The sequence below is a fragment of the Pelophylax lessonae genome, assembly GCF_965119305.1.
Source record: "Pelophylax lessonae genome assembly, chromosome: 2".
In the NCBI taxonomy this organism is placed as follows: domain Eukaryota; kingdom Metazoa; phylum Chordata; class Amphibia; order Anura; family Ranidae; genus Pelophylax; species Pelophylax lessonae.
This window is the reverse complement of record NC_138769.1, coordinates 571,130,818-571,145,848: the sequence shown is the minus strand read 5'-3', so window position 1 is coordinate 571,145,848 and position 15,031 is coordinate 571,130,818. Positions and strand designations below refer to the sequence as shown.

The 15,031-nt window shown below is 40.3% G+C and overlaps 1 protein-coding gene across 2 annotated transcripts in view; it reads right to left on the bottom strand.

The window, feature by feature from the left end:
- Positions 1-15,031, bottom strand: part of LRP1 (LDL receptor related protein 1) — a 555,292-nt gene that overhangs the window by 200,221 nt on the left and 340,040 nt on the right. For both annotated transcript variants that reach the window (XM_082246010.1, XM_082246011.1), the window contains exons 24-25: positions 7,394-7,591; positions 294-498 (exon numbers count right to left, since the gene is read on the bottom strand). In XM_082246010.1, the coding sequence (XP_082102136.1) occupies positions 294-498; positions 7,394-7,591 (403 nt within the window). The remainder of the gene's footprint in view (positions 1-293; positions 499-7,393; positions 7,592-15,031) is intronic.

The following is a 15,031-nucleotide window of genomic DNA, read 5'->3' as shown; positions in this document are numbered from 1 at the left end:
AGTCTCTGAATGCATTATGTACAACTTCCTTACTTTGTATAGCAGACCCTATTTGGGTCCTCCTTTACTCAACATGCCAGATGTTATTCTATAATCTCTATCTCTATCTAATCTCTATATAGAGCCTGGTAAAAAGTACAAAAATTAGTCTTGAAAATATCTTCTTGAAAATATTACAATTATGTTTATGATTTAAATTTTAAAAAATTGGGACTTGGGTGTATATGTGCATGTCTGACAGTGTCAGTCAGTCAGAAGGAAAGAAAAAAAGAACCTTTACAAAAAACACAAACCCATTTCGAGGATCCAAAGCAATGGCACGAGGATGTTCAATGTCTCCAGCCAAAAGAGTTGTTCTCATAGTACCATTTAGCTTGGCCACTTCAATCTGGTCTAGATTACTCTCTACCCAGTAAATATTCCCAGCAATCCAATCCACAGCCAGACCCTCAGGAGTTGCAAGGCCATACTGGATAATGACTTCAAAACTGGTGAGCGCTACAAAAAAACAAAACATTGGCAGATGGTACATAATGATGCATATTGAACTACTACAGCATAACATGATCATTTAAATAGGAACTCCACTAAGTGCGGTTTCAATGTATTCTTTATTAAAGTTATTTTAAAGTCTCTTTTTTTCTATTAAAAAAACAAACCTGTCATACTTACCTCCTCTGTGCAGTTGGTTTTGCACAAGGCAGCCTGGATCCTCCTCTTCTCGGGTCCCTCTTGGAAGCTCCTGGCCCCTCCCTTCTGTTGAGTCCCCCCCACAGCAAGCAGCTTGCTATAAGGGCACCCGAGCCGAGCTGCAGCTCCGTGTGTCGATTCAGACACAGAGCTGCCATCCAGCTCCGTCCCCTCTCTCCCCTGATTGGCTAATTGAGTTTGATTGACAGCAGCAGGAACCAATGGTACCGCTGCTGTGTCTCAGCCAGTCAGGAGAGAGAGTCCCGGATGGGTGAGGCAATCATGGATATCACTGGGAAAAGAGGGGCTCAGGAAAGTATTAGGGGGGCTGCCGCACAAAGAAGGCTTTAAGTTAACAAACGTTTCGACTTTACAACCCCTTTAAGGGCTGTGGTTCCCACTAGAAGCAGTCCAGTGCATTTTTAATCTGCATCAAAAAACACATGCACAGTGTTTCCCATGTATTCCAATGGTTCTAGTTCACACCAGTGCAGTCAAAAAAAGATTAAAACATTCTGCATTTTTTCTGTATGGAACGCATCAAAAACACATTAAAGATGTACCAGAATGCACATGTCCGAATTGAGATGAAGAAAGAGAGGGGAAAAAACTATCAAAAACGCACAGGAATGCATATAAAACATGTATGCAGAAGTGCGTCCAGAACACGGACACTGTGGTGTGAACCGATCCTTAAGCTGAATTCCAGGAATTATCTGCATTGCATACTTACATTCGACTAGCTTGGTACAATGTAAGTATACATATAACATTGCAATAATAGACAAAATCTTCTGGGTCCTACTCAAGTTCTGTGCAAGCAGACCCCACCTCTTCACACTGACTACAGTGAATTGCTCACTCAGGACCGCTGCCATTTTTAATATTCCAACAAATGCAAGGCATTTTCTGATTGGACAAGGCAGAGCATGACATTACCAGCCCTCCTCTCCACCTTCCCCAATCAGAGAACACCTAGTATTCATTGAAAAAAGTGCAAGGCATTCTAGGAATGACAGCAGTGCCAAATGAGTGACAATCCCTGTGGTCAGTGTGCAGGGAGAAAGTCTCCCACAGAATCCGGATGATCGAGGCTATCACCGTAGAAGCTCTTGTCCTCAAACTGTTAGCGCAAATTACAAAAAGAAAGTATCAGACAGCACTGCGCTGTTTATATATAGTAATTATTAGTTAGTAATTATATTTGTAAAACCATATTTGGTCACAATTTAAGTCTATCAGTCAGTTGATTCTTTGTAAACAACGCACTCCCTACTTAGCGGATATCTAAATGGCTCCCAAGGAGACCCTGTCACCAACCTAAATAAATTCAGGTAAAAAACACAGAAAATCAGGTATTTCACATTCCTACTTGCAATACTTTTCCTTTGTATAATGTTTTACTCACTTACAACATACCTCTGAACTCCATAGAAAATTTGACTAGTCAATTCCCTAGCACAGCCCCCTTCCTTCTTCCATGCAATTGTCCTCTTCTTATCTGCTCTACGCTACTCTACTATGTAATTTGCAACAAATGTTGGGTGAATTTTGTTAGTTGCGTAAAATGTAAGCGATTCCAATAGCAAACAAGATTTGACCACCATATTTAAAGTCACACAAGATTCACTCATTAACATCAGCATACAACATGATGGAGAGATTTCAAAAATAATAAACAATTGCCCATTCAATTTAAGCAAAATGTGCCCACCTGCCCTATTGCACATAGAATAAATACCCCTTTTAAAATAAATGCCAAAAAAATAGACTGGTGAATGTCCAGCAAACATTCACTGAGTGAATGTCATAATAAATCCTCTTTAAACAGACCACCAATGACCTGTACATTCCCTGACAGTTTTATGGCAGCCTGCTGTCCACACATAGCCTGGGGTGTGAACAACTTCCATTTAATTCAATGGGAAAATCTCTTAGTTTCATACACAAACACAGCCAGAGAGTGAGTAGGACTGGTTGGAAAAAATGTTTAGAGCAGGACCTTCAGATCTCAATGGATTAACACTGCTGAAACCACTCAATACCTTTCCCCTAGCAGTGTGCCTTTTGGACAAAACCAAAAAACTTTTAATTTTATCCATTTATTTTAACTTACCGTTTACTATTTTATAGAGGCAGTCCCAAAAAAGCTGCCAAATCACTGGTGGGTCCAAAAGAAAATCTCTCTCCAAACATCAATGTTCAACTCACTTCTATGTCAACTTTCCTGCCACCTAACTTTCCAACCTTCACAAAGTTTTCTGTGAAAAACATGGGGGTCAACTACAGTCTATCTACCTAGCTACACACCTTTCCCAAGTGCTTTGTAGGATAATAAAAACAGAACATAAGTGAGCTCTGCCGTAGACCTACTTGTACAGGGCTAAGGAAGAATTAGCATTTTGTTTTCCCTGTACCCTCCTCCATGTAATTGCCATCAGACTATAATTAGCATTAACAGCAAGCTCTGAATGCTAATTAACTCTGGTATCATGATGAATGTTTTCCGGCTAGGAAGGGTATCATTAAGCAGATTGTGATGTGCAATCCGGACCAGACAAAATTCTAGGCAGTGCTGAATTGTGGTAATAGACTCTGATACTTAATTACTACTGAGTAACTTTTAAACAGTCCTCCTATGTGTAACCCCCCAATTTTACCTAATACAGTCTGGCTGGAGACTCTGCTATATGCCAAACGTAAAAATAGTATGTGTACAATATGTGTAGTAGAAGTCATGGCTAAGGCGCTGGGTATAGACTCCCACTTTGCCATTTTCTAGTTGTGAATATATGCAGTAATGATGTGAATTTACTCTACGCAAAATACATTTTGGAATTCTGTAGCAAATCACAGGATACTTGCAATTGTTTCAAGTGACCAGACCACTGGAAATTGATACAAAATGTCTTTCAACTGGAACTAAATGGGTTTTGATACTTTTCCATGGATGTTTAAACAATGGGTTACTTGAAACCAAGAAAAGATAGACACTAGGAGTATTTAAATTAGAACTATATTGGTTGAACTAGATGGACTTGTGTCTTTTTCTTACTGCCAGATTAACTATGTAACTATAGGCAAAACTTTTTTTTTTTTTTTTTTTGGACAAAGTAACCCCCGTCAGATTTTTTTTTTTTTTTTCGCCATCTGTATCCCATTGCAGAGATTTCCCTTCACTTCCTGTTTCATAGCCTTGCAGGAAGTGAGAGGAAATCCCTGCAACTTAACTACTTCAATACAGTGCACTTTCACCCCCTTCCTGCCCAGGCCAATTTTCAGCTTTCAGCGCTGTCACACTGAATGACAATTGCGCGGTCATGCTACACTGTACCCATATGAAATTTTTATCATTTTTTTCACACAAAAAGAACTTTTTTTTGGTGGTATTAATCATCTGAGTTTTTTATTTCTTACAAAAAAGAAAAGAGAAAATTTTGAATTTCTTATTTTCTGTGAGTAAATTTTGAAAATAAGTAATTTTTCTGCTTCACTGATGTGCACGGATAGGTTCCACTGATGGGCACAGATGAAGTAGCACTTATGGGCACTGATGAGGTAGCACTTATGGGCACTGATGAGGAGGTACTAATATGCCGCACTGATGGGCACTGATAGGCGGCACTGACAGGTGGCACTGATGAGCGGCACACTGGCAACACTATGGGCACTGATTTTGGGCACGGATGGTGGGCACTGTTTTTGAGTTTTTCTACTAATTTCTGTAAACAGGGCACTGATGATCAGTGCCCTGATTACCTTTTCTTGGTTCCCTTTTGAGGAGGAGCCGCTGATCGGCTCTCCTCACCCCACACTCTTGACAGTGTGAGGCGAGGAGAACCAGTAAACGGCACTTCCTCATTTACATGTGACCGGCTGTGAATGGACACAGCCGATCACATGGGTAAAGAGCCAAGTCATTGGCTCTTTACCAAGATCGGGGTCGCGCCGTGTCCTAGCAACACGGCGCGGCCACGATAGCCACACTGCGGCCCCCGCGTCATATGACGTCGTCCCAGATCAATAGCCGCACCGCTCTGCCTTCATTTGACGGTGGGCGGACAGGAAGTAGTTAAGGAAATTCTTGGGGGCGGCCAGGTCACCAGAACTAGTGTCCCCATCGGAACATTCCTCCCTATTACTTTTCTAGGGACTACCCAAAATTTGAGATTTCCTTCTACTTTCACTTTCAATGATAATGGTAAACAGGACAAATAGAGAGGATGAATCTCCCCAAAGAGGGCACAGACAGCAATACAAACTGATGGGTGTTCTAAGCTATATACCCCCTTTATCCAAAACTAAACAACGTTTTTCCTTTAGTTGTACTTTAAATAAAAGTCTGAAGACAAGTTTTCATATTTGTCATGGACATGGCCAGCCAGATTTACCATTTATGCAGTGCATAGTTTATACCCCTTGAAATTTTCAACATTTTGTCATGTTACAACCAAAAACGCAAGAAGAAAGGGTGAGAAGAGGTGCCAGGCGACCAACAGTTTAAAAGGTGAATGTATAAAAACAGTAACAGGTTCAACTCACAGGATGACAAATTGTGACAGTCTGTGCCCAGATGGGCTCTGCTAAAGATCCCGCACGGGATCGTGAAGAGGTCCTTGCCGCAACGGCAGCTCTGTAAAACAGGAGAGAGGACGCCGGAAACACGTAAATGTATTTTATTGGGATTTTATGTGATAGAAAAACACAAAGTGGCACATAATTGTGAAGTGAAAGGAAAATGATAAATGGTTTTCAAAATGTTTTCAAATAAATATCTGAAAAGTGTGGCGTAGGTTTGTAACCAGCCCCCTTTGCTCTGATAACCCTATCTAAAATCTAGTGGAATCAGTTGCCTTCAGAAGTCACCTAATTAGTAAATAGAGTCCACATGTGTGCAATTTATTCTCAGTATAAATGCAGCTGTTCTGTGAAGCCCTCTGATTTGTTAGAGAACCTTTGTGAACAAACAGCATCATGAGGCCAAGGAACACACCAGACAGATCAGTATTTGGTTATAAAAAAATATCCCAAGCATTGAACATCTCACGAAGCACGGTTTAATCCATCATTCGAAAATTGAAAAAGTACGGCACAACTGCAAACCTACCAAGACATGGCCGTCAACCTAAACTGACAGGCGGTGCAAGGAGAGCATTAATCAGAGAAGCAGCCAAGAGGTCCATGGAGCTGCAGAGATCCACAGCTCAGGTGGGAGAATCTTTCCACAGGACAATTATTAGTTGTGCACTCCACAAACCTGGCCTTTATGGAAGAGTGGCAAGAAGAAAGCCATTGTTGAAAGAAAGCCATAAGAAGTCCCATTTGCAGTTTACGGGAAGACATGTGGAAGAAGGTGCTCTGGTCAGATGAGACCAAAATTGAACTTTTTGGCCTAAAAGCAAAATGTTAAAATGCTATGTGTGGTGGAAAACTGACACTGCACATCACCCTGAACTGACAATCCCCAACGTACAGCATCATGTAGTGGGGATGCTTTTTTTTCAGCAGGGACAGGGAAGCTGGTCAGAGTTGATGGGAAGATGGATGGAGCCAAATACAGGGCACTCTTAGAAGAAAACCAGTTAGAGTCTGCAAAAGACTTGAGACTGGGGCGGAGGTTTACCTCCCAGCAGCACAATGACCCTAAACATACAGCCAGAGCTACAATGGAATGGTTTGGATCAAAACACATTCATGTGTTAGAATGGCCCAGTCAAAGTCAAAAATTGCTGTTCTCAGACGCTTTCCGTCCAATCTGACAGAGCTTGAGCTATTTTGCAAAGAAGAATGGGCAAAAATTTTACTCTCTATATGTGCAAAGCTGGAAGACATCCCCAAAAAGACTTGCAGCTGTAAGTGCAGGGAAAGGTGGTTCTACAAATTATTGACTCGGGGGGGCTAAATACAAATGCACGCCCCACTTTTCATATTGTAAAAAGTTTGAAAACCCTTTATCATTTTCCATCCACTATACAATTATGTGCCATTTTGTGTTGGTCTATCACAAAAAAATCCCAATAAAATACATTTATGTTTTTGTTTGTAACATGACAAAATGTGGAAAATTTGAAGGGGTATAAATACTTTTTTAAAAGGCACTGTATTTTACAGAGCATTTAGATATTAGAATTATATCTCAGGATATAATGAAAAACAAGAACTGCAACAACCTATAGAACTTGATCATTTTCTTTATTCTTTTGGAGATTTTGCTCTAGCTGTAACTAATTGGTATTAGAAAAAGTATTCCCTAGTTTTTACCTGATGATGTTCTGCTGGAACTGGCAATTGCATTCCAGTAACTTTCTATTTCCCAGGTGCTAAGAGAGAGTCTGCCTGCTATAATCAAATGTTCATCCCAGCAAAAAAACACATTAAAAAATTAGCCAATTGAGCAAAATGATATTTCTTGGGACAACATAAAAGTGTATAGAATGCCTCCAGTAGCTGCAAAGAAAATTACTTTTTGGATGTAGGCTGCAACAGAAAGTCATTCTTTAATAGCATCAAATACCCTAATAGCTTGTGTAATAATTGCATATATTATATGCAGTCAATTTTAGCAAAAGTGAATCACTGCACTTTTGATTTTGCACTCTGTTTAATTAAATACCCCTGGACACTTTTCCATGTAGCAGATACTCAATTTGTTGTACAAAATGCAATTCGCTGTAATATAAAGCAAGTACACCATATCGCTTACCTCCACTTTCAGATAGCTTCCCACGATATATTTTGTCCTCAACCACATCTGTCCAGTAGAGGGTGCTCTGGTTCAAATGGAAATCCAAAGCAATTGTGTTCCTTAGTCCTGGTACAAGGACACTGTAATCACCTTTATTTAAATCTATTCGGCGGATTTCATGGCGGTTTGAAAATATGATGAAAGGTTTAAAGGGATCTAAAATGCAAAACAAGAAGATAAAAATGAATATTCCTTTTTACATATGTTACTCCACACCAGCAGGGTTAAGCTTTAGACAACAAAGAGTAGGTAGCAAGGCCCTTATAAACAGTGATCATTTTTTTAATCTTTAGATTTTTTGATGAATATGATTTCAGGTACTTTTCTGTGTTGGATTTAGTTAACTCTAAAATAATATGCCCTGTATTAATAGAAATATTTGAAAAAACACCTTTGAAACCTGCTGAATACTTGAGATTAGTCAATAAAATTATGAAACCATCTATTACAGCCTCTCAGCATTTTCTCCCAAAGGCTCAGTACACTGAACAGCGATATTTTGACTTTACATGGATTCTTATGGTCTAAGTACTTCCTAGATTTCTACAGGGAGAGACTTTAATGGTAGGATCTCTCTCTATCATTGAACCAGGCTCTTTTCCATCTCTGCTATTAACATTTACTGGGACCAGAAACATAGGGTTTAACCACTTTACCACTAGAGCATTTTGCGGTCTTACGTCTGGGCCACTTTTTGCGATTCGGCGCTGTGCGACTTTAACTGACAATTGCGCGGTCATGCGACGCCGTACCCAAACAAAATTTACGTCTTTTTTTTCCCACAAACAGAGCTTTCTTTTGGTGGTATTTGATCACCAGTGCGATTTTTACTTTTTGCGCTATAAACAAAAAAAGAGCGTTTATTTTGAAAAAATAACAATATTTTTAACATTTTTTTATATGAAATTCCCCCCAAAAAAGATGCAAAAACCAATTTTTTTTTAAATTTTTGGCCAAGTTGTTTTCTGCTACCCATGTTTGGTAAAAAAAAAAAAAAATCGCAATAAGAGTATTTTGATTGGTTTGCGCAAAAGTTATTGCGTTTACTAACAAAGGGAAAGATTTATGTCATTTTTGGTGTTTTTTATTTAACGAGTAATGGCGGCGATCTGCGATTTTTTTTTGCGGGACTGCGACATTGCGGCGGACAGATCGGACCCTTGACTGACATTTTTTACACTTTTAGGGGTACCAGTGACATTACTGCAGTAATCAGTGCTATAAATATGCACTGTTACTGTAAAAATGACACTGGCAGGGAAGGGGTTAATTTTATTGGAGAGGGAGGGGTTAATGTATGCCTGGTGCTTACTGACGTGTGGGGGGGGGGGGAGGTGACTGTGTGAGACAGGGACAGATCGGATGTCCAGCTATGCTGAACACTCCGATCTGTCACTCCCTGTCACTGAGGAGATCCGCCCGCTCTGTTTACACAGACGGGTGGATCTCCAAACTGGATTCCCCGACGATCGGGGCAGAGCAGCGGCAATCGCCGCTGCTCCTCCCCTGGCCCGACTCCCGCTGTGAATGAAAACAGCAGGAGCGCCGCCTACAGGGGAGGAGTCTGGCGACGTAGGTCTACGTCGTCAGACGTACAAGAGCCACTTTGCCGCAGTAGTACTACGGTACTCAGCGGTAAAGTGGTTAATTTATATATAAATATAAGTGAAATAAAAAGTGGTTTTAAACCCCAAAACAAAACATTATTAAATTGCAGATCACCAATTCTTAGATGTGCTGGATGCTTTTGTTTTTAGTCTTTTTTCCATTATTTTCAGCGGGTGACCCAGCCAGAGTGTCTGTTATTTTTCAGCTTCTGTTAACAGACCAAGCTGTCCAGAAGTCCAAAGTAGCAGTTAGGCCCCTGTCACATCTAGTGACGCAGCAGCATTGCATTTTTCATGCTTTTTTTTGCACATTTTTTCCTGCTGGTTTGGAATGACATTAAATTAAATGGGCTGTCCTCTACTCCAAAATCAGCCAAAGTAGCTCCTCTACCATTTTTTGGAGCCAACTTTGGCATGTTTTTGAACAGCCCCGATTTGGTGCGTTTTGTTGGTTAACAAAATGCCTGTTTTTTGTTGCATTTGGGGTGTCATTACGAATTTAAGTGTGGTCTGGAATCACGAGCAGAATCGCTGAGACGCTCAGATGTGAATGGGGCCTTAGAGGATTGAGACAAACTATTTAACACTGGCAACTGTGCTTACAATGTTAAGATTTTATTTTCCAAAAGGAGCAAACTGTTGCTGTAACTGTTTAAAAAATGTTAGTGGGGGTTCAGCTTCTGTTTGTTAGTCAAATCCATTTAAATCTGCTATTCTAACACTACCCTCCTAGAAGACTGACAAAGCTGCTGTCTGTCCAAAGATGTCTGCTTTACTACTTCATCCAGAATGCAGACACCTTAAAGTGGTTGTAAACTCCATTGAAATTTTTTTTTTTTTCCAACCTGAAAGAGAAACACATAATGAGCTAGTATGCACCGCATACTAGCTCATTATGAAATACTTTCCTTAGAACGAGCCCCCGCCGTGCCGCCCGCTTACCTGTATGACGGGCGACATTTTCAGTCGCCCGTCTTCCGGGATCGCGGCATCCGACCATCTGATTGGCCGGACCCACGATTACGTCACTCCCGAGTATGCGCGCGGGAGCCGACGGTCACGGCACGGGGCTCTGAAGGAACGGCACCAGCGGCCGTTCCTTCAGAGCGCATGCGCCAGTGAGGTCACTGGCTGCATTTAAGGTAAATATCTCCTAAACGGTACAGGTTTAGGAGATATTTACAGTACCTACAGGTAAGCCTCATCATAGGATTACCTATAGGTAAAAGTTGCAGAGGAGGGTTTACTTCCTCTTTAAGACGGGAAGTGTGTTACTGGCTGGATCATCAAGTGAAATAAAGAAAAAAAAAAAAAGCATAAAAAAGAAAAAACGAATGCTGTCACTACATCTAAGGACTGGTAAGCTGCTAAATATTTCTTTTTTGTTGTTGGGTTTAACAGTGCTTTAAATTAAATGTGGGTGTTTAACATATCTAAAAACCAAAACTTTTTTCCCGGTTTTGGTTAGAGTGGAAAATTCACAAAATGTCCCCATCGGCAGATTTCCCCTCACTTCCTGGTCCAGTGACCACATTACTATTTGGATTTTTTAGCACTTTCTGTCTAGTAACATGGTCACCAGGACAATAAAAGAGGGTTACTATCCCCAGTAGTAACAGCAATAAGAAAATAAAAGGTACACTTTAGGAAGTTTTAGTAAATTTGTTTAAATAGTCTTACATCTTATGAGAAAGGATTAAAATTGCCTCCTTCATATGAAGAAATTCTTAAAACTAAGACAGTGTCAGATATTATTTATTCAAACACTGTACAAATGGTCACAGAACAAGCACCTATCCAAGAGGCATAATCATAAAAGGAAAAATAAGACTAAAAGTTAAAAGGTATATGAAAAATGACTGGAATTTCACCAAGTCATCTTGGACATTTACAGCAACATGCTCACTTCCAGCAATATTGTTCAGTTACAGTCTTACATAAGAACCCCTATGTTAAACAAAGCACCAGTACTTCAAGTACGTGAATGTAAATTAGATTTAACGACCACATAATAATTCCATGCCGCTGAATCAAAACACGATGGTCACTGGCTGCACTAAAGTAAAGCCAGCTGAGTTCTATGGAAAATATCTATGTTATGCAGAAGTGGAGCCGGAATAAAGTCAGAAAACATACATATTGGCATACATAGATCTCCGCAGTGCTTTGAAAGATCAAGAGAGCATTCCAGATGCTTAATCGTCTTCCAAAAGCAATAGTCTTAATACAAAGATGGCTCGAGTCATCTTCTCGTGACTCAAACTCACTTTCGCAAGGCACATAAACAGAAGACATGAATAGGAGGGTATAAGGACTTTACCAACTATGTAGATTAAGTTATGACTTAAAACTTGCAGACGGAAGAACTGAGGTGCTGAAAGGGTTATACAGGCACAGACTGAATACAAAAAAGAAAAAAAGTGCTTTGCACATCTTCTGAAAACCCTGATCTTGGCATCCATTCTCCAGCACAATGGGGCTATTATAAGGGCCTGTTAATATGCTGACTGCGCCTCTCTGAGGACGACAAGAACTGGATGAATGGCTGTGTCACTGTTTCCTTTGGCACACGTCTGGAGCACACTGAACTCATTTGGATAGTACCAGCACTCCCAGGTCATGGGATAAACAAAGATTCCCCCATGTATAGAAACTGTATTAGAGCTTCAAACTGGGTCATCGCTGCTCTGGAAAATGTAATGGCAACAAATCCCTATAACATGATGAAAAAAAGACAAAAATATGAACCAAGGTTGGGTCTCTTTACCCTCTGCTGGTGAAAATTCCAAAGTAGAAGCCCACAAAACTGGAAAGTTTGGCTGTCTAAAAAGGTCACCAACACATAAAATGAACAGCTGCAGTAGATTGTTTTGTACTTTGAGCCAATGTCTATAAAAACAACTCCTTGGATCTACGATCCTCTGTAATAATGTTAAACTTCCCAATTCCATAAATGTGTAAACATTGCAGATCCAAGCCAAAGAGTACATGCATGTGCCAACATGTAATTGTAACATAAAAGGAGATAAAACAAAATAATAATGGAATTTATCTTGAGACAATATGAGATGTGTTTACCTTTTACAGTGGGGCACAAATATTTGCCTATAGTAGAATATTTAACAAGGACAACATAAGTAGTTTTCATAGAAACATGAAAGAATTACATTAGAAGACGACCAGATGGTCTATTGAGTGTATTCCCTTGTTTTTTTGGCTTTTTCCCTTTTGTCCAAGTAGAGCTCTAGGTTTCTCCCAAGCATGTTTAGATTTACTTATTGTTGATTGACTCACTGGGGTTGGTTTATTAAGATAAATAGGTTGTTCACTTTGCAAAGAAAGTGGCTCTCCATAATTTTTTTCTTCAGAGCTTAGTGAATTAAGTGAAGCTCTGCTGACTTTCAGCACCCAGTCATGTGCAAGCAAAAATGTAACTTTTTTTTTTTATCTGCCTTGCATGTTATAGGGCAGTGATGGTGAACCTTGGCACCCCAGATGTTTTTTGAACTACATTTCCCATGATGCTCACCTACACTACAGAGTGCATGAGCATCATGGGAAATGTAGTTTCAAAACATCTGGGGTGCCAAGGTTCGCCATCACTGTTATAGGGGATTTGTTTGTGAAATGAAATTTCATTACATTCACTAAACTCTGGGGATAATTTCCTTGAAAACTACAAATTTCCTGTGCAAAGGAAAGCCTATTTGCCTTTGGTAAATAACCTCTACTATCGCTACTGAAAATCTGTTTATATTGAAAATACTGTGCTCCTGAACTTTATTCACACCCTTAAAGTACTTAAAGGATTCAGACTTGTCTCCCCCCCCCCCCCTTCTTTCCTCAAGTCTGTGCATATTACATTCCTGCAGTCCTTCCTGATCAGTTTTAATCCTGTTTTTTTTTATGTTTTATTTTTCTTTTGCCTTTTTCTGAACTAACTTATCAATGTCTCCCTTAACCACTTTACGTCTGCCTGCAGTAATATTACTGCGGCAAAGTGGCTCGTTATCATCTGACGACGTAGTACTACGTCGTCAGACACTCCCCTTTCTCGGCGGAGCTCACGCGCCGCCGGAGGCTCGCTCCCGCTGTATTCAGTCACAGCGGGAGTCAGGCCAGGGGAGGAGCAGCGGCGATCGCCGCCGCTCTTCCCCGATCGTCGGGGATCTAGTGTGGAGATCCGCCTGCTTGTGTAAACACAAGCGGGCGGATCTCCTAAGTGACAGGCAGGGTCAGATTGCAGGGTTCAGCACTGGATCTGTCCTTGTGTCACTCAGTCACCTTCCCCCACACACGTCAGTAAGCACCAGGCATACATTAACCCCTCCCTCTCCAATAAAATTAACCCCTTCCCTGCCAGTGTCATTTTTACAGTAGCAGTGCATATTTATAGCACTGATTACTGCAGTAATGTCACTGGTACACCCAAAAGTGTCAAAAATGTCAGTCAAGGGTCCGATCTGTCCGCCACAATGTCGCAGTCCCGCAAGAAAAAAAAAATTGCAGATCGCCGCCATTACGCGTTAAAAAAAACCCACCAAAAATTATAGAAATCTTTCCCTTTGTTAGTAAACGCAATAACTTTTGCACAAACCAATCAAAATACGCTTATTGTGAATTTTTTTTACCAAACATAGGTAGCAGAAAACAAATTGGCCAAAAATTTTGATTTTTACATAACTTGGGGGGGAATTTCATATAAAAAAATGTGAAAAATATTGTTGTTTTTTCAAAATTTACGCTCTTTTTTTGTTTATAGCGCAAAAAGTAAAAAATCGCACAGGTGATCAAATACCACCAAAAGAAAGCTCTGTTTGTGGGAAAAAGGAAATAAACTTTGTTTGGGTATGACGTCGCATGACCGCGCAATTGTCAGTTAAAGTCGCACAGTGCCGAATCGCAAAAAGTGGCCCAGACATAAGACAGCAAAATCCTCTAGTGGTAAAGTGGTTAAAGTGAGGTCCCCAGAATAAGACAGTATTCCACATGAGGCCTAAATAAAATTATATATAGGGGAATTCAAATTTCCTTCCTTCTGCCGGTGTCCCTTGTAGTGATGCACCCAGAATTCTATTCCCTTTTTCCACTGCCAAGCCACACTGTTTGCTCATTTTGCAATCATCTGAAATAAGTGCCACCAAATCTTTTGCCCCTGTAACTCTGGCCAACACTGTATCCCCCAATGTTGTACACTGTCAGAGGATTGTTAGAGGACTGATTTTCTCTAAATGTATTATTTTGCATTTAGAAATGTTCAACTGCAGTTTTCACTGGATTTATTTTCCATGTTGCAAACACCTCCATGATGCCAATGCTATTGGACTCCTCAGCAAATCATGCTTGTACTCTTTGTCAAGCATTTGGTTCACTAAGGCATTTCATAACAGGATGTTCTGAAAGTACTCTTTCAAAGGTTTTACACCTGCTGTCACAACCAGATTCTAAGATAGCTTACATTAATTTTAGAACAGAGGTGAATCACCACATATGATCTCCCACAAACACCGGCAGAGAATGTCTCTATCACATGATATGTACCAACAGACTAATCTCCAGAGCACCAAATAAGATCAAAGGATACAAGTATCCCAAAGACTGTTCAGGATTGGAAAATAGATGTGGATCAGGGGGGGGAAAAAAACCCAAAAAATAGAGTTTAACTCAGATATCGCAGCTATAACAATCTGGCTAGACATGGTTCCATGGTCCACAACAACTAAGCTGGCATATGTTGTGGAATTAACAGTAGCATGGGAAGATGGTGTTGACAAAGCTTACAAGAAAAAAAAAAAAACAGTACTCAGAACTGGCAACTGAAGCTGAGAATGGCTGGAAAACCAACATTTTCCCAGTAAAAGTGGGATGTAGGGCTTTTGTCATTACATCTACAATCAGCCTTCTGTAGAAGAGGGGTGAGGGGGTTGTTTTTTCCAACAAGCAATCAAGTCTTTCAAATGCAGCAGAAAAGTTAGCAATAGAATGTGAA